Here is a 21,759-nt window from a genome sequence, read left to right on the forward strand (position 1 = left end):
TTGGGTCTTTAAAGCAGTAAAAATAGTATTAATATTTGGCAATAGATGTTGAGAAGAGTCATAAAGTTGATTATCGATAAAGTTGATTATTGAAAACACGAATAAAACAATATTTTCTGAAAATAAATCGTAGCTAGATCGATTTATCGCCCCTGAAATCCCCTGTATACTAAATTTTATGAAAATCGTTGGAGCCGTTTCCGAGATTCAGATTATATATATATATATATATATATATACAAGAATTGCTCGTTTAAAGGTATAAGATATTAATACAAACAAACACTCGTTATTTTCAAAGGTAAAGTATGTAGTTAAGAGAAATTAAAGTGATTTTATTATCCCGTTGGTCGGCATCCTTATTTAGCCGTTGCATCATGCGAACATAAATGCTACTCGAAAATAATTAATAAAATCGCATACGTAAGTGTCTGAGCGGAATTAAAACGAAAAAAGGCACCCACGTCGAATGTTCTCCATTTGTGGACGTTTTGTTTTAGTTTATTTATGGGAGCCTTGATTATAATTAAGTTTCTTCGTGCGTTTAAATTAGATTGATCTTTTAAACAATTTTTCAAGCAAATGTTCTAACTAGTTAGTGTTATTATAAAGAATCGTTCATAGAATCATATTATTAAAGTCATTTCTTTTATGTTTCACTCGCCAAATGAATAATTATGAAAAATAAATAATTATTGAAAATTGCACGCTACACAATTAAATTAGTAATATAGTAGAAAATATTGCATTTTTCTGAAAGTTTTTTATTAACAAATATGAAGTGTTCAGTTTGAAAATTTTAATGATTTTATTTTCTTGTTGTATTGGGTATTACCGCGATCGTTATTTTTCTTTTGAATGACAGATATCGTGAGATCTTTTTCGCATTTTGTTTTATTCAGTCTAAGAGCTAGCATTTTTCAAACTCACCTTATATTTATTATATTTAAGCAATTACATTTTAAATTGATTTGACTAAATTCCGAAAATTGCTCGATGGCACTGTTAACCCGCTTGAATTGGTAATCTCTATTCTATATACTCCTTCATCCGCGAATCATTCATGTATTTAAGTTGCTATGATTAATAAGGTCTTATAATGAAAATATCTCTGTCTCATTTCTCAAGGCGGGTGAGGTTTTGGTGATATCTATGCACTCCGATAACCACTTCCATAACATTAGGAGTTTAAAAAAAACACAAAAACAGTCTCGAACTTGGGAATTCTTTAGCAAAAAACCTGAAATCATTTTAGTTACGAGCGCGGCTTAATTCTATTTACTAAGCATTCAGACTCTATTGTTTGAAGTCATCTAAATATTTTTTCCTATCTATTCGCTGGTAGCTTACGGGACTATTCCAGCTTCTTGCGGACGGGTAGGTGAGCTTACGGGCTCAACCTGAGAGAATTTGTTAATACTAGCCCCTAGCAAGAGCCGTGCTCCGCAGAATCTACCACCGGATTGAAATCGCGACACACTGAGAAGATCCTGTGAGAAACTCAGTCAGCTACTCAGCTAATAAGCATCATATTTTTTATAGTCCGCCTGTAACTTTTTTCTTGTGCTGTATGGGTTGATGAATTCACTATCCACATAGAGTCAACGATAGATAGATAGACGTTAATATCGCCATCCACCTTGAGACAAACAGGTACGTTTTACGTAATGATAAATTTACTACTCATTAAATTTATTTCGAACCATGTCGAGAAAAGATCAATGTGTAAGATAATTAATAAGCACATGTAAATGTGTTATATGACGTAGGCAATATGAGATGTGTTCATGGATTCTCATATAGACATCAGATCAATGTATCAATGTATTGAAATTACAAAGCCGGCTTTATACAACCTCAGGTGCGATGGATTAAAAACAGTAAAAAGTAAAAAGTTACGGGAGAAATTCTTTAAATTATGACTAAATATACACATGAGTTATCACTGTTACTTATAAACACAAACACGACACAGCAAAACCACTCGCTTATGAATGACTACATTATAATGTGACATATGAATTGCCTACAATAGTCATCCCAGTGCTTTGATTTCATGAGTAATTACTAAAAACACCTAACAATTGCACCCAGCAAGCTTTTATGTACAAAACATTCATTAATAATTATACGTCTTATGTTATTTAGAAATAAACTAGTACATTTAATCTCATTTAGACAGGAAACCTAGAAATAGTACCGCAATTGTGGACTAGGAGAAAGACTTGGAATCATCTACGAAATCCTCCAGAATAGTTTTTATTTTATCACACCAATAGATATCTGGGAGTGAAATACCTATTAATTATAGTTTTTTTTATACATGAATGTAGATCAAGCTTGTGTGAAAGGGCAAAGACTGTAAAATGATGAAACATACGAAAGAAATACGATCTTAAATCGTAATAGTTTTAAAAATAACGTTCATATTTATAGATTTTTGTCAGAAATTTATATCTGTGACTGTTATTATTACTTGATTGTGGAAGTGATCGTGTTATGTTTGTGGAATTGAAATATTGCGTTTTTAGGAATTCAAATGCTGCCTCTATAATAAGATAACTTAGGGAGATTTTCTCACCAAGTAAAAGAAAATATCAATTAGTGGAAAATCTAAATATAAAATAAGAGATCCAAAATAATACGTGAATTTAAATGTACTTAACAAACGTGCAGTATCTAATGCGGTAGAAGTGAAACAGTCCGAAGAATATTATCTTTTTCACTCTCAAACTAAATCCCATAAATCTATATCTCTGTCTCTTTTCAGTGTCGCTTGTTCGTTTCATAGACTTTTCAATCACCGTGACAAAGAAGTTTTTCTTCTAAAACTATCGTTTGCTACACGTTTTACGTTAGATCTATACACGATACAGAAGTTAATTTAGTATGGAAGCGCTTTGAGGATTTGATAGATTACACGTGTGTAGCACAACTGATTTTTATTAATTTGTGACATTTATAAGTATATATGAGTGTACATTCAAATTAGTTTGGTGTATTCCTCTTTTGCTTATGTTGTTTTTTGCTTGTTAATTGTTTTCTATTTCTTTGTTTCTCTAGTGTTTTAATTTGTTTATATTGGTGAGGACCTTGGGTTTTTTGATTCTATTATTTTTATATTATTATACTATGTTGAGTATAGTGCAAGGTAGGGGAGGAACAGTTCGACCAAAGAAGACATGGATGGAATATGTGAATTACGATATGAGAGAGAGAGGAGTGAGTGTTGAGCTGACGGCTGATAGAAGAGATTGGAAGAGAAAAATTAGTTATGCCGATCCCACCTAGTGGGATAAGTTGAACAAAAAGAAGATGGTAGGACCTCTTGTGAGTCCGCGCGGGTAGGTACCACCACCCTGCCTATTTCTGTCGTGAAGCAGTAATGCGTTTCGGTTTGAAGGGTGGAACAGCCGTTGTAGCTATACTGAGACCTTAGAATTTATATCTCAAGGTGGGTGGCACATTGACGTTGTAGATATTTATGGGCTCCAGTAACCACTTAACACCAGGTGGGCTGTGAGCTCGTCCACCCATTTAAACAATAAAAAATAAAAAATAAAAAAGTAATCTCTGCTTCCTGGACTATGCGAGGCCGAGTGGAGGCCAACGCAACAATCTTACTTTAATTGCGTGTAACATAAATTATGGCGACTTATTACAATCCGCTCCCGTTCGATACGCGTTGCCTCGAGGTGGTATAATACGCGAGCGGGCTACTTATTCTAATATCTTTCGATATTGCGTGTGCAATTTTAAATTTTATTTATTAGGGCGAAAAAATTTTAAAATTCGAATACCAAATATGCCATTCATGTCAACTGTTTTTTTTTTATGCTACATAGACTTCGTTCACTGGGAATCGGAATTATTAAGCCTGCAATAAAGGCAGAGTAAAAATAATACTATAAATGCAATCAAGTAGATTTCTAAATGAAGTGAAAACACGTTTGATGACATGATAATAATAACTTCAAATCAACAACTTAGCATGTCGAAGGGATATTAAAATAAGGTACCGTCGTAGATTATTCATAGACTCATTATCATAAAATTAACCGATAATAAATCATACAGTCGTTCCAATTAAGTGCAACATTCTGTAATAAGAATCGGAGTCGAACGTTCTAGAGATCGCGAGAAACCGCATTTATGTCATACATCTAATAAAATTGCTGATATTAAAACGTTTTCTCAATAAGTTCGAGGCGCTTAATGCTTTAAACAACTTTTAATTTTTTTAATTACCTATGAAGGTTTAATTGATGGTGACTGGCACAGACGCTCACGGACACCAATGCCAGGAGCATAATAGAGCCACTTTAGGAATTTTTTCAAACTTCGATAGAAGTAGAACGTGTTATAGCGTTAGGAAAGCCCTTTATGCTGGATCGAACCACACATTTTGTAGGCAGTGTCTTGGCCTTGGCATTGCTGTTGCATTGTTTTCTTCTTGGTCGACTTAAAAAATCAGGCAGTTCTGTATTCGACTGTATTATTACTTGTGTATCCACCGATCTCTTCGTTATTTGAGCGATTTTGATATTTTTATGATATAATATCAAGGTGCTTTCATTGCTATGGTTTGTTATTATTATAGTGTATCACACACTACCTCGCCTGCGAAGACGGCAGGACACACTCCGGCGAGGTGGGCAACAATCGGCCGAAGCGTTAGGGACTATTGGGAGAGAAATCGGCGAACCATACGGGTGTTGTCCAGCAAGAATGCTTTTTGCATCTGGGCCGCCACAGACTTTTTGTTGACACCAAGCCTCTCGAGATGTTTTGAGAGGCTTTTAGGGACCAAGCCATTCACCGATACACTTACCGCGACTGTTTCTGTAGATACCACCCTCTACATGTCGGTCACCAGGTCATATTTGGTCTTTTTATCTGCCTCGGCGCACACGAGGTTCTTGTCATAGGAGAGTCAGTTATTGTTATTATTATTACTACTAAACCTGTAAGTATTATGCATTTGACACAAATCATATTATTCATCTAGAAAATATCTAATTCGGAGAGCCATAGTTGAGTCATCATATTAATTTCCATTCCATTTGTATTCGTCTTTTTGTTAATAACCCCTGTTGATGCCACAGGGGTGCTATAAAATCTCGTTTTTAAGTAATAACAAAGCGATGTGAGTCTAATGTAAAATTCTTGATGGTGATGGCTAAAAGACCGTCTGGTGTAGTGGTAAGTGACATGGTCACTACACAAGGGGGTCGCGGGTTCGAATCCCGCCAAGGCAAGATATTTTTATGATAAATATAAAATGTCTTTCTTTTCCAGGGTTTTGGATGTATATTAAATATAAGTATGTGTTTAATAAAAATCTTAGATTTATTTCCGTTATCTGGTACGTGTAACACAAGCTCTTTACGAACTTAGCACGGGACCAGGTAGCGTGGCGTGATTGTTGGTAAATATTTATTTATTTACTAGCTAACCCGGCAGACTTCGTATTGCCTCAATCGATAAATAAAAAATCTAAGCTTTAAATAATTCTGAGCATTTTCATATTTATCTACCTTTTAAACCTTCTCTGGACTTCGATAAATAATTCAAGACCAAAATTAGTCAAATCGGTACAGCCGTTCTCGAGTTTTAGCTAGACTAACGAACAACAATTAATTTTTATATATATAGATATAGATTTATTTATGAGTGACAGTGACCACTCACGACCAGTTGGCTCACATGTCTTTGAGGGCGATAAAAATACAACGACTAACCGAAACCGCGTGGTTAATGCTGAAATGTTTTCTTTCGATTCCCTCGCGGTGACGAACGAGATAGTTCCCTAACATCGGAGCGGCAACCTGATCCTAGTAATGATCTAATTACGTTGATTAATGACCTACATTTATATCTATCTTAATCGTACGCTTTCCTTAAAGAAAATCATTTTAAGATATCCGATACGTTTTCTGATCTGAGCACGTTTTATGATAACGATTTGGTTAAGTAAAATTGTAAAATGCAACATTATAGTAGAATAGAGTAGAATTTCACAGTTAAAATTATTTCCAAAATATTAAACAGAGAAAATAAAATGGGCAGTATCTAAGAGAGATCTCTTCTAGGTAACCATCGTACTATGAACAAGACAACAACGTTTTATTTTTGAAGATTTTCTTTCAAATCCTTTCTTGTCAAATACGATTTATTCATTCATTACTGCAAGATCATGTTGATAAATTATGCAGTGTTAACTTTAAGTTCACAAATATTGATATAAAGGACATAATTGATAATTTCAAGCTCATTAATATTAAGAAAACTGGTGATTTATGGGGAATTTCAATTAAGGATAAAATCCATTATTGATATAATCGCACCTTACCTTGCTACAATATAGTAAAATAATACCTTTGTTTACATCTAGGTAGTACTTTTGACCCCTCTAACTTTAGGCCCATTTCAGTACTACCTACAGTGAGTAAAATTTTTGAAAAAATTATTGTGGAACAACTTTGGAACCATTTCAATTCCAATAACCTGCTTCATAACAAACAATTTGGATTTACTAGAGGTCGTTCAACTATTGATGCAGGAGTAGATCTTATTAAAAATATTTTTCAGGCTTGGGAGGAATCGCATAATGCCTTTGGGATATTCTGCGACTTATCTAAAGCTTTTGATTGTGTTGAGCATAATACATTGTGGAGGAAATTACACCAGTATGGTATTAGGGGCATTTCATTAGAACTTATTAAATCCTATTTATCCGGAAGAATCCAAAAGGTAGACGTTAAAGGAAAGAGATCTTCCGGTGTCTTATTTAATATGGGTGTTCCTCAGGGTTCCTCCATATTGGGTCCCTTCCTATTTCTTGTGTATATCAATGATTTACCAAAGTTTATTGAAACCCGTCACGAGGTCGTATTATTTGCTGATGATACATCCTTATTGTTTAAAATTAAACGACATTTGGAAGATTATGACGATGTGAATGATGCTATCTCGCGCGTGGTACATTGGTTTAGTGTTAATAATCTGTTATTAAATAACAAAAAAACAAAATGTATAAAATTTACCACACCTAATGTTAGACAAGTAGACACTAATATTACTGTAAGTGGAGAGACACTGGAGCTTGTGGATTCGACAGTTTTTCTTGGTATAACAGTTGATTCCAAGCTGCAGCGGGGTCCTCACAGATGCAAGTTAGCGAGTATACTTAGTTCTGCAGCGTTTGCGGTAAAAAAAATGCGAACGTATACTAATGAAGATACGGCACGTCTGGTTTATTTCAGTTATTTTCATGGTGTTATGTCCTACGGCATTTTGCTATGGGGCAATGCTGCCGATGTCGAAACGATTTTCATCCTGCAGAAGAGGGCTATTCGTGCTAGTTATAATATGCACCCGAAGGAATCCTTGAGGGACAAGTTTAAGGAAATCAAAATTCTAACTTTAGCGTCCCAATAAATTTTTAAAAATTTATTGTACGTGCGTAAAAACATTGAAGAATTCCCCAGAGTCTGCGATTTGCATAATGTGAAAACTAGGAACAAACACAGGCTTGCGTTGCCGGCGGCTCGAATTAAGAAAATAAGCAACTCTTTCAGGGGGCTGGGTGTACAACTTTTCAACAAGATCCCACTAAACGTTCAATTACTACCTGTTCACAGATTTAAGAAAACTGTCAAGGAACGTTTATGCAACAAGGCATATTTATAAAGTTAAGAGTATTTACTAGATGGCACTACGTGGGAATGAGGCGTTCGAACCTGGCCTTTTCATTTTCTTTTTTCATTTTTTTTTAATTGTATTTTTTGACTTGTTCTTTCGTTTATTGTAAATATTTTTACACTTATTTAAAAAAAATCAAGAAAAAACAAAAAAAAAATCCGTTGAATTTGTTTCGCCGGTACTTCTCAGGACTGGGCTCTTTTTGGAACCGGTGGTAGAGTTAACATTGTTATTTATATTTTGACATTCAACAAGTGTGTTATGCTGACATCTAATTTGAAATAAATGATTTTGAATTTGAATTTATTTCATATTAGGTATTATATTAGGTACTTTGACTCTTCATAAATATAGTCTATGAAAACATTGCCAGTATACTCCAATCGCCATTAATCATATTTGTTGAAAAATAAAATAAAATAAAGCAATAAAAAAAATAAAAAAATAGAAATCAAAGATACGATTTACTTCATTGGCAAATTGTTCCTTGAGAAACATGAACATTTGAAAGAAAAATAAAACCATATCTGTGTTCGGAGCAATGACAAAGTGTTTACGTTTAATTGTAATAAAAACATAACAATATAATTTACTAAACCATCCCTTCAAATTGGTGATTATACAAACAAAAATAATTTTAATTAGACACCCTATAAAGTCAGTAATTATTTTCATGAGAATTCGGGCATTGATCTTTTTATTTAATTTCTTTGATTATAACACCATATCGAAGAATAAACTAGCTGATTACAGAAAACAATTCTTGATGAAAAATTATCTTTAGTTAACAATATTTTTATAAAGCATTTTTGACCTGTTTTGGTCCTCAAATGCTATCATTGTTCGCTTTATTGAAACAGACACTTTAGCTTTTATTTTTATTTACTCTGTGTACGATTCAAATGGCAGTCAGTTCTGATTTTATTAATGATCTCAAAATACTTTTCGAATTTCAACTCAAACGTAATCATGACTTGGACACTGTTAAGACTTATAATCTTGACTAGAGATCCCGCAGTAGTCGAAATTCGACTATAATTAATTGGAATTGTATAATAAGTTTGTACACTATTATGATTGTATTTCATACTTCTATAATCACAAATTTCGTCAAGGCTACTCCATAAAAAATATTAACAAAGACAAACAATATTTAATCTATTCTCAATTTGACCACAGACGTCAAGAACAAAAGTTTGACAATAAATAGTATGCATGCGCGTGTGCGTCAAATACATGGTATGTAGTGTGTGTAATGTTTTCTTTGTTGATTGAATGTATCTCTTATGCATTATTTTTAAAAAATATTAGCATTGTGCACTTCTTCTCTATATTCTCTATAAGTGTGGAAAATTTCATACTCCTCCGTCCGCGCAATTTTCGTAAAAAGGGATACAAAGTTTTTGCTTCACGTATTATAATCTTGATAATCAATGCGGTGTATACCAATTGAAACGTGTTTTCAAAGATAGTGAACATAGTTCGTAAAAACACATAGAAATTATTTATTAATTGAATCATTGACATTCATGCAAGGGATGCATGTCACGCACAGGTTAAATTTTTAAAGACAAAAATGCGTCACACTCTTTATGCCACTTTGAAAAGCGATGACTTAATTTGTAAAGAAATAACCACAGCGATATTTAATGAAAATATATGGGTTTCTTAAATTTAAATTAAAGTTTTTTTACAAATAATACTAATAATAATAGTTTAAATTTTTTTTTAATCAACGTCCATTGGCCTTTACCTTGCGAGAGTAAAACGAATATATAAATATCAAATTCCCATTCCAGAATGTGAAGCATGCATACATCACAAAAAAGAACACGGCTTCTGTGACCAGGTCTCAACTGTCTAGTGCAATCAATAACTGTCTCATCCTTTGAGGTTATTTAAAAATCGGAACGTGAGCCTGTTTTGGTGTCGATATAGACAAAATATTGTTACATACCATCTCGGACGATGAGCTAGGCTTAGTAGCTTACGCAGGCACACGAGAACAACTTATGAGAAATTTCGCCTGTTGATCAAATACATAAAATCATATCAACACAATTGACACTAATAATTCGAACTAAAAAAAAATTATTTCATTTTGTTTATGTTAAATTGCAAATGTTCTTAGTTTACGTGGTCTCAGTTTCATGCGATTCGCTGCCGTTAAATCGCCTTGGCGATATTTATTGCTCCTTGCGCGCTAATTATCAAGAATTTTGATACTTGAGTTATTAGGTAGAGAGCGGACAGCGCTTGATAATTATTGTGGTTAATTTTAATAATTACAGTTGTTTTACGCAGCGCTAACCGATCTGGATTGCGCTTATGGTATTTTAAAAAACGGTTCTTAAGTCCGTTGTTTTTGTTTGGCAATAATTCGTTATAATGAGATCGGACCGGTCGACGGTCGATCAAAAGTCAACTGTGTGAATTGCTAAGCGATTTCCGGTCACACAATTAAATAATTAACTTTGATCGTAAATTCGTGTATGAGTGAAAGCAGACACAAACAGAAGTCTAGCTATTCTAGGTATTTAACACTTATCTTATCAACGGTTTAAGGAGAAATGCGCTGTTTGTCGCTTTTGGGGAATATCCGGAACGGTCGCGTTTTATTTTTGAAAGCGGAATTTAATTTCCTGCGTTCGCGTGTCACGGGCCTCAAAAAACTATAGCGCATCGCTCAACCGGTAATACAAAGCAATCTAAATTGGAAAATAGGCAACGCGCAGTGTATGCTTACCAAAAACGACCATTTTGAGTACGACGCGATTAAAAAAAGAAGTATGATGCCGATCGCGCCGCGGGAGGGGTGTGGGAACGCCGCGTCCCCCTTTACCCATTTTTCCATATTTTTTTTCTTCTTTTTTTCGGGGGGCGGGAGGAGCCTGGGTGCATGCAGCCAGCAAGCACCCACCTTTGTTTCCCATAAACAAATTAATTTCGGACGCTGTTTTTGATCGTTAATGTGTTCGAAAATTGGGTTTTTCTTTTTTTTTCAGTGCGGAAGTCGCTGGTTCGGAAGACGGTGAATGGCGCTCACCTCTGTTGCGTTAATTGAGGATTTAGTGCACTGGTTTAATTGGCGCACTGGTCGTTATGAATCTGCGGTGAAGTATTCGATAGATCAAGAATGCTTGATTTTAAATCAACTTTTTTTTGTTTTTGGAACATGCTATTTGTTACTTCACTTAACTTAAAACTACTAGCTTAAGGAAACGAATATCCAGTTAAGTGCGATTACTTACTTTATTTATATTAGTTTTTAAGTTGCTCCCCTAAATTGGACTTCAGATTGTGTCACACTTAACCAATAAGTTTCGATTTTTGTAAACTGAATATACAGAGTGGTCTATTCAATCGATAGGTTAAATTTTTCGAATTTCGATTAACACCGAACAACGAAGACCGACCCAGTTAGCCCGGTATCATGTATAACGCCAAACCATGCGAGCACAGATGGAATCAAGTGATAATCAGCCACTTCAGCTACACGGCGTACGAACCCTCCCCTCATTACGGAGGGGGGAGAGCGGTGTCCGGGACAATGCATGTTTGTGCTGCTTTTTGTCCATTTTTTTCATTATTTCATTTCATTTCGCCCACTCCCCTCCCCCCCACACGTCCGCGCTCGCGATTGTGTGCCTCGCTTTTTTATAATTCGTTACCTTTTTTATCGGTCGCTCCATTTTCAGAGGATGGGCAGAGCTGGGGTTGACGAACGAGCGTTTGAAAAGCGGCGTTTAATTTAACGCAATACAAAGTTAACGCAATAAAAACTTAAGTTTAACTTATAATTTTTTTATTATTTCAAGCAATGACAACGTTAACTAACTTATTTAAACGTGTTTGATGCTGAATCATTTTGCAAGCCTCATAATTAATAATCGAACGGCTAAGCTAAGATGCTATACTGATAAGATAGCCAACTTCAGCGAACACTTTCGTTTTGATCGCGTTTTATTTTCTACTCGTCTGCATCGGCCCCCGCACGTACAAAACACCACTCGACCTAAGTTGTGCATTACTGACTATTAATAGCGCCATTGTTGAGTGCCGCGATAGGTGGCTTATTGTCTGATCTCAGTCTTTGTGACCGCACGTGAGACCTTATAAAACTACTCTTTAGATTTGCCATTCAGTTAGGAAAGCTTTGTAAATGTATGCGATTTAATTATGAGCTTTCCTATTAGGTGAGTAAAATTGGCTGTGAAAATGGCGTGTAATGAGCAGCGTGGTTTGCTATCAACTGCCTTGCTTATTTGATTTGAATAGTGCGATTTCATAGCGATGCTTCGATGTCATATCTTAAGGTGGTTTGTACCCTCACATTAGGTTGTCTATGGACTCCCGTAAGCAAATAACACTAGTTAATTAAATCAACTTGTCCACCCATTTAAGCAAATAAAAAAAAATATAAAAAATATGATTGGTAATGATGATTCCACGTTGTACATTCGCATAGAAAACATGGCGCATCCAATTACAATCGGCTGAATATTCAAAGCTTTGAGTAATAGTGAAGCGCTACCCTTAATAATCTCATAAATAATATAATACAAGATTTAATTTATTAGGGTGGCTATGGTAAGTTTTGTTTTTATTGCATACTAGCTGACCCGGCAGACTTCGTAGTGCCTGTTATTTTTATTAAATTCCGAGCATTTTAAACATTTTCTGGACTTCCCCAAATAATTCAAAATCAAAATTAGCCAAATAGGTCCAGCCGCTCTCGAGTTTTAGCGAGACTAACGAACAGCAATTCATTTTTATATATATAGAGTTACTGAACCGGCTCTCGGCTCATCTGAAGCTAAGTGGTTGCCGGAGCCCTTACGCAACGCAACGTTAATGTCGCTAGTTACAAGGTAGGTAGGGCGTTTTGCCAGTCCCTCACTGACTTTATCAAGCAGACGAGCATACAGTCCAGCTGAGGGTGAGTGTATCCCGTCGCCGATGGACGTCAGCAATGCCAAGGGAAGAGCTAAGCCGCTGCCTACCATTAGGTACTATTCAGAATACTCTCCTGTTCCTACCACAAGACTTCAACCCCAAGCACAAGGCTAGTTAGTGGCAGGGTTAATTTTGTGATATCTATAAAACCGGGCAGCTATTTAATATAAAGCCTAAAAGCTCATTTCGTAATCAAAATAACTAATCACGACTTAGTGGTTACGTCACGATTCGTCATCGCGCGAAGACAGTCGTAAGTGCCACTGCAAAAGTTAAACGAACACCGTTACGCAACGATCGATCCAACTGTAAAATGAACTGCAAGAATATAATTTAATCACAGAATTTTATATAGAAACATGCGTTTCTAAAACAAAGCTACAGTGAGATCTGAATTTTAGCGCATTAGGTCCGCCCGGACGTTAGAATCATGTGCTAATTACGCAGGGCTGGCGACGCGAGACTGACAAACGACTCTTATCAATCACGTTTGTCCTAAGCGGCCGGCCGCACCACAACCCTACACTTCGAAGTTGATGCAAAGGAATTTGAACCTTACTCCCGTAAAGCTCAATGTATATTATTTTTAATAAATACAAAGATCAAATTAGCCGGTTGACAACCAAGTAGGTATTTGATGCTTTACCATCAATTTGCCCACAGAGTTTCTCGCCGGATCTTCTGAGTGGGTCGCGTTTTCGATCCGGTGGTAGATTCTGCGAAGCCTGCTCTTGCTAGGGACAGTGTTAGCAACACACCCGGTTTGAGCCCCGTGAGCTCACCTACATGTAGTAGTAGCTGATATAGCCTCTCAAGGCTATCAGCACAGGTGGGAAAAAAAAGAAAAAAAAAATCATTTAGTCAATATTTTCGATAAGTGAAAGTTTCCTTGTCTGAGCTGTTGTCTAATTTTTTAAAGTCAATTTAACTTGAAAAGGCTCATTCGCTTCCTTGTCTGTTTGTTTATGACTATGACAGATACATCAGCATAAGCTGGATGGAACGATGTAACCTAACAAATATTTTAACCGCATTTCCCTTTCTGATGAGCTAGAGATTCCAAATTTCGAAATAAGCTCAAAATCGAGAGCCAATGTAAACGAAAAGTATGAAGATTTTTTTTTTCGTAAGTTGTAAAATGTGAACAATTGGAAACGTCTTTTTTAATGGTTTTTTGTACTACCAAAGAAACCAATTGCATGCAATATGACTGCTACCAAACCGCTAGCAATTGAGTAAAAAATTTGTATGTTCATATTTATACTATATCTTAGGAAAAATCAGAGGTTTCTTCCCTTTAAATAAATATCCCAAAAAATAGCTGCGTAACTAGGATCCTATACATTATGATTAAGTGCTAAGATCGCCGTGACCTACACATAAAATACACAAACTTTCATTACAGTTTGATAAATATACATCTATAGTATATATAATTTATAACATTAAATTATTTCACATTCGGTCACTACTGTGTTTAAATGCATCACTACGTATTGTTGATTAATACATTCGTAGTATGCGGTCTGCCGAAAAGCATTTATATTGCCAACCCTAACCCGACAGTATCGTTGAGCGATTTTCTTCTCTATGTCCAAGCGCCTGAAGCTATAATCGTTTACGAGCTCAATGTTTTTTGAAGGTCACCACACCACAATAACGTTCTTCGCTCGCTCGCTCTTAAGAATAACAATGATTTTGGATGTACAAGTACTAATGTTTCAGTGTGGTTTTGTTTAGGCTAATCTGTGTTTATAATAACCGTATTTTTCGGGTTTATTGAAAGCATTAACGAAAACTCTATTTCATGTGTGAAAGATAAACAGAACTAGTTAACTACTGCATTATTGTATGACAGACGTTGGTTCAACGGTCTTTATTACATGGATTACTATGAATATAAATCAAAGCACAAAAACATTATCAAAAGGTCTATATGGTCACAAATTTTATTTTAAAGTTTATTAACATCGGGAGGATATATTATAACATTTTATCTTTACAGCATAGAATGTTTTTGCACCCAATACTCAAGGCAAGTTTTAGAGGGAAATTTCCTCTCAATATTCACATGAACGTAGTTAATAATCGCGCTAACGAAATCCATTAAAATAAGCTCTGACAAAAAATCTACCCAAAGCTTCCACTACAACTTTTGTAATTTACAAGCCAATTTAAATAAAAAATGGTTTCGCCCCGCACCGCCACCCCTTAATTAGGATATTCTGCATTTTTTAATGACAATAAATAAGTTTGTTTACGACAAAAACATTTACTTAGATTGTGTACCTATATAAAAGATACAGTCGTCTCCGGAATCCTTGGTCTGATGAACGGTTAACTTTTTACGTAGACCGTTCGTAGGATTGTACTAGAAAAAAATCCTAGAGTTACCTACTTAATTTCAATAATTAATTTTAAATGTGTTTTTTTTTTAATTTTTTTTTAAATCAACAACTTTTTTTACTGCAATACGAAAATATCCTTTTGATGTGACTACATACTTTTTGCCATGAGATTAAGAAGTATTTAGAATAAAAAGTACAAAGATCAGCATAGATTAGCGGTTGCGATACGAATTCGCTGTAACTGACCGTCGACCACTCAAATATCGATACAAAGCATACGGACTCGAACCCTTCGGCTCATACATATAAAATTTAATTAATAAAACCGAATACCTTGTCTATTACCTGTTCAAAGCAAGCGGATACAAATTGAACGAGAATCGAGCACCGATAGCGTGCCTCACAAAAAGCCTGTTGGCTAATGAAAAAAACTATACGCAGTCAATATTTGATGAGAGCCAATTTAAATGTTCGTCCACTTGTAGACATCGCGTAGTTCGGATTCCGCGCCCCGGCGTGGCCTATACGTGCTCGGGGGAGCGGGGCCGTCGATTTCCCGAAAAAAGAAAGACAAAAACACGTGCACGCCGAACGCGGCACACACGTGTGTGCGTGCGGAAAAAATGCAGATATAATGCAAGTAATAATAATAATAATAGGTGATCGGGAGGCCGCGCGACCGCCCGCCCCCACACAATTTTCATTCAAATGTGCTTCGTTTTAACAAATTTTTTTTTTTCAGACGCCCCCATATTTTTTCAGGATTTTTCCATTAACATCGCGACTGTCCGGTAGGTTCTCTGTTGTCCACAGAGCAGAAGATTCAGTAATCTACGTGCGTGCCGCTCGGTTAGACCTGAATTTTAATATCAGGATCAATGAGGAAAACATATTTAAAAATACTAAATTTTGATAAGCTACATATTTCCTTACCCTGCCAATTAAAAATTCTATCTATCTTTTTTGTTGACTGTTTTCTAATGTTAATTGTATTTTGGTGTGCAATAAAGTATGTCCGCTCTATATATATATACTACTTAAAAGTTAATAATTATAATTATCTACGAATCTTTGTGTCTATGGAGGGAGTTCAGTACTCTGTGTGCTTTGTATGTATCTTCTAAGGATAGTGCTTGCTACCTACCACCATAGCAGCGTTCATCCCCATCACTTGGAACCGCTGCGTATATCCTTGAAAAGTATCGTCAGAGGAATGCACCGGTTCACAGTGCCCCTGGGATTGCAGCATGTCCATACGAAGCGGTAACCACTAATCAACAACTGGGCCTTTGGCTCGGCTGTCTATTGAGGGTCTAAGAAAAAACCTGATCGATTTTTTTTATACTATTTCAACAAGTATTTTCGTGTAAAATGCCCTTTATTATCTTCAAATGACTTCACCCGAATCACTCCATATCTTAAAGACTACATGAAACGGATAGAGGGATTTCGGACAAAAAAAAATTAAGAACTTGTACGCCAAAACTTCAGAAAGCGTTCTTGATGATGCTTGGCCTCAATTTAAATTTTAAGAAATAAATATGTATTTAAATTTAAAAAAAAAATCCCGTTACCGAAAACATCGCCCCAAAATTATTAACAAAGATTTTTGTGTGACAGCACAATAAACTACTAAAATTAATTCGAAAGAATGATGAATAATTCTTAATTTGTTTCAAGAACGAAATGATGCACGTGCATAATGAAACGCGGATTACGTTACAAAAGCAATAACTTATTAAAACGAACATCCGAATTTTAGAATACGAACGTTATTAATTCGGTACAACTGCGAAACAAAATTAAAAATATTACGTAACGGGAACCGGAGCGGAGGCTGGATCGGACACGACACGAGAACGTATCCCGAGACACGTACAACATGACATTCAATTTAAACTCGCACCACCAGGACTGTTCGTTCAATAATTAACATAATGTACTTTTTCTTCGTTTTTTCACTTCCCCGTTTGACACTCCATCACTCATGGAAATTCCATTTTCAATGCTGCTGTACGAGGGTAGGGGCGCGGGGTGGTCTTTGCATCCGCGCAATGGACATGGCGGTTTTGGGGAGAAAGGGTGGACGAAAAAAAGATTGTTAAAAAGGCTGGGCCCCGCGTAGCGGTGTGTGAGTGCGTGCGGGTAAAAAAAGCGCTCACTAATCGATACTATAGATTTCTGAGGCATGTAGGTTGAGGTACGCGATTGGTTGGTGGGATTTTTCCGCGGAGAGCTAACGAACCGGCAAATGTTTAGTCTCGGCGAGGACCTTTTGAGCTCGGGGAATGCGTGTCGTCTTTTTGTGTTGAGACCGCTTTCAGCACTTGAGAGTTGGTCACACCAACTTTGTCTGAGTTTTGTTTTCCGTGAAAAATGTCACGAGGCGTTTCTGTGTTGCATGTCTGCGTGATTGAAAATGAGGGTATTTGTTTTAGGTTTCAATTAAGGTATTTCTTTGAAATGCTTAAGCACGTAAAGTGATTATTTTGTATTTTCATTTATTTATATTAGAGAAAGTTTCTAACATATCCATACGACGAAAAGTAATTACGAAAAAATCGTATCATTTATTTCTGAGGTTCTTTACAAAGAAAATAGCTTTAAAGGCAACGGTTCCTAATCACAAGAGTTTTTATTTTTCGTAAAATTATAGACCAAAAAGTTGATTGGATACATTGACGACAAGATGATGCCGAAATAAATAAATAAAGACTTATACATTCTGCTTAGCAAAGACATATGTTATTATTTCCGATCTATAGTATATGTATAGGTTGTGCATTTACCACAAAAATAGGCAGCGAATAAATATTTCAACGTGAAAAAAGAGAACACTTGTATTTGTTTGTTAACTTGTCATAATTATAAAATTCGATTTAAAAAAATCGAGTCACTGTGTATACTAGCAGTAAATATTATCCTTGCAACCTGGCCGTATAATTAAAAGTATTTTTTATAATGGTGTTTTTACAGTAATAATGAAGCCCAAAAACTAAAATCATCATCGATTCGATAATATCGATCGATTTTTTTAGACTTGTTTTTTCTTTTATTGTGAATATTTCTGTTTATTTAAAAAAAAGAATATATTTGAGAAAAAACAAAAAGAAAAAAAAGCCCGCTGAGTTTGTTTCGCCGGTTCTTCTCAGGACTGTGGCTTTTTTTGGAACCGGTGGTAGAGTTAACATTGTTATTTGTATTTTGACATTCAACAAGTGTGTCATACTGACATCTAAGTTGAAATAAATGATTTTGAATTTGAATTTGAATTTGAATTTGAATAGAAATGAAATTTAATTAAGATTCTGGTTACAGTTTTTTTTTTTTCAACGCCAATCATGTCTCGGTTTTAATGACCGCAAGTCCCACATCGCATTTTCTATAATATTTATTTTACATTTTTATCAAACAGCTACCTTTAATTTAAAAAATATTTGAACGGCAAACGATCTACACAAGCAGTAAAATAAATACTATAGTTTGCACGGAAGTGGTGGAACTAACAATTCACCCGTCACATGGATCTATCGTGACTTAAATACTAATTAATAAGATTATTGTAGTATTATGTTATTTAGTACCTAAATCCACCTAGTGACATGAATGAAACTCGATAACAGTCTAAAATTCTGGAGATAAGCTAAAGAGCTTAATAATATAAGCGGTGTTTAATAGACAATAAAATATTATTAATAAAATTAAATTTATCTTTTTATTTGATTTGTTTTGGTAATTTTAAGCATATTTCAATGATACTATGTACATATATGGACTTGTTGTTGTTGTCTGAAATAAAATCATTCATTCTTTCATTCACTCATTCATTCATAATACCCATTAAATGAAAGTAATAAATTTTATAAGTCACTATAATGATTTTTTTAGACTGCTGATCTCGCCTTCAAACTAAAATTGAAAACATGACATTTTTGTACAACAATAATATGATTTTCTTCAATTTTAATAATAATGTATTGCCTCCACGTGTTTCCATTACTGCGTTTACGCGGCTTGGCATACTGTACACCCAAGTTTCTTTTAAGATTTTGCTAAAAATTCCCTATGTATCCTCTGTGAGAGCAATTTAGAGCTCACGATATGTATGTACCTACGTCAATAACAAAACAATGAATTCTATTTACGAAATTTCGAATTCTCTTCTTAATTTAATAGGATTTCGTCCAATTTCGTTGTTGTGGGGCAACACTTTGTTTAGAGGTGTTGCTAATGAAGACGCAGTCACTCACCTCATTCTTGAGGTTGATGGGCTCTTGCTGCGGCCGGGGCGGCGAGTGCCGACCCGCCTCCGCGCCCTCCAACATATCAGCCTCGCATCCCGACTCGTCTGTAAAAAATAACATTTATTACACACCATTCTGTATTGTTTATTTTTTTATTGCTTAGATTAATTGATGTTAACAATCGAAAGTTTCAAGCAAACTATTAGAAAAGATTAAACATTTATATTCTGTTGCTTTGGGCGTCCGGGAAAATATACGAATATTACTCGCAAAACAACTGGATCGGGTGATTTTTTTTGATTGCTTAGTTGGGTGGACGAGCTCACAGCCCTGTAAGTTAAATGGTTACCGGATTCTATAGACATCTACAACGTAAATACAGCCACCCACCTTGAGATATGAGATCTAAGGTCTCAGTATAACAACAACGGCTGTCCCACCCTTCGAACCGAAACGCATTACTGGTTCACGGCAGAAATAGGCAGGATGGTAGTACCTACCCGTGCGGACTCACAAGAAGTCCTACTACCAATAAAACCAGTGATTTTGCAACGACACAAGAGGTTTTTTTTACCTACTTTAAGCACTTAAATAAGGAATGTATTTGGCTAATTGTGCCTGATCAATTTAAAAAAAACATATCGTTCATGAAAAAAAAACAACACTTTTCATTTTCTCTCATTTGACATCACTATCATCATTTCCCTTTATCGGGTTTTGGCTAAATTTGTCTAAAAACTCTTTCATTCATATCTATTTGTAGCGATGCTCAAGTTCACTCAGACCAAATAAATTTCATTACCACACAATCCCGGGCGGATTATTATTGTTTTCTTCACGGTTTGTTTCCATCCACATGCATATTCATCACGTCCAAACGACATTAGATTTCTGCTCATAATTTCATCGTTGCATTTGACGATAAAACAAGACTCTTAAATGTCTGATGTTGACGAATTCAGAGCGATATGACGGAAAACAATATTAAAATAAATATTTATTGCTTTAGAAAATTTATATTTTCCGATCACTACTTTTACTTACTTCTTACTTACTGGTGGTAGGACCTCTTGTGAGTCCGCACGGGTAGGTACCACCACCCCGCCTATTTCTACCGTGAAGCAGCAATGCGTTTCGGTTTGAAGGGTTGGGTAGCCGTTGTAACTATACTTGAGACCTTAGAACTTATATCTCAAGGTGGGGGGGCATTTACGTTGTAGATGTCTATGTGCTCCAGTGACCACTTCACACCAGGTGGGCTGTGAGCTCGTCCACAAATTTAAGCAATAAAAAAAATAAAAAAACATACATACTCTTACTTCAGAGCTGTCAAATAGCACGTGTTCCATATTTCTTTCAATTACAAACAATACTGTTAATACACCCTCTAGCGTGTAATTCTCGGGAATTGAAAATATTACGTAGCTCCGAAAATGTGAGTCCTCACATTCGCGGAGATTTACACGTCTTAAGACGTTCCGTGTTTGAGTCGGGCCCGACCTACCCCAACACGGCGGTCGCGTTAGGTCAAGAACCAGGATTACAGAGAACCGCCGGTTCTTGTCTGACCTTTTTCATTTGTTTTCTTTGCGGGTCACATGGTTGCCTGGTTTGTAATTCGATGTTATTGTACAAAGAATGCTCTACTTTAGAATTGTTTATGTGTTGTTTAGTTTTATTGAGCGGTGAGGCTTAAACTACCAGATATCGTGTTTTATATTCCATCTTATTATTACGTTTCTTAGTAAGTCCGTATGGAAAAATAATATTATTTAGTTGAATTTGAGATTGTTGAAATTTGTTCGTCACGTAACTGATTTTTAACTGTAATCTTCATTGTAAGTACGCTGTAGGAAACATACCTTCAATAATTTTTGTTCGTCCAATGGTTGCTCGAAAGAGATCGAAGGTAATAATAATGTAAATTTTATAAGCTTAGTATATTTCGTAAACATCAGCGCTCTATGCTGCATCTCAACTTTTATACGAATGTGTATAATGTGCGTAATGTACTTAGTACTTATAATGAATTTTAAAAGATTTATTATGTTAATCAAGTTCGTATGATTTGAATGTATTAACTTGTTTGTTTATAATGATTTAATATAAAATCATTATTGCGTCATACTTTTATTTTTATATTAATCTATCCTAATAATAAGATGTTAACTATTTCAGATTAAGAATTTTAAAAAAATACAAAATAATCAAGAAGCAACTGTTACGTAATAGCAAACCATTCAAAAATTTATTTCTAGTTTAACCTGTCTGTTCCAATCTACCTTATTCAACGAAGTTCAATCTTATCGTCCAACATGAGAACACTTGTATCGTACTGGCCAAGCGAATTTAAACCTTATTGCCACTACAAACTAAGACACCACCAATCATTGTTCCGCAAATAGCCTAGGCCGGACTAAGCAACACGAGCCGATGCCAAAACCTAGCACCCGTCGAATATGATTGCTCCTAATGCGGCCGGGTGCAGGAGGGGCGGGGGGTTGGGG

General features: G+C 35.5%; 1 protein-coding gene across 6 annotated transcripts in view; it reads right to left on the reverse strand.

Annotated features, from left to right (window-relative positions):
- pdm3 (POU-domain protein pdm3) overlaps positions 1-21,759 on the reverse strand; it is a 200,404-nt gene that overhangs the window by 129,240 nt on the left and 49,405 nt on the right. For all 6 annotated transcript variants that reach the window (XM_089729007.1, XM_089729008.1, XM_089729006.1 and 3 more), the window contains exon 3: positions 19,259-19,356. In XM_089729007.1, coding sequence (XP_089585133.1) covers positions 19,259-19,333 — 75 coding nt within the window. In that variant the 5' untranslated portion in view covers positions 19,334-19,356. The remainder of the gene's footprint in view (positions 1-19,258; positions 19,357-21,759) is intronic.

This window comes from Bombyx mandarina, chromosome 08 (genome assembly GCF_030267445.1).
Source record: "Bombyx mandarina strain Sakado chromosome 08, ASM3026744v2".
NCBI lineage: Eukaryota > Metazoa > Arthropoda > Insecta > Lepidoptera > Bombycidae > Bombyx > Bombyx mandarina.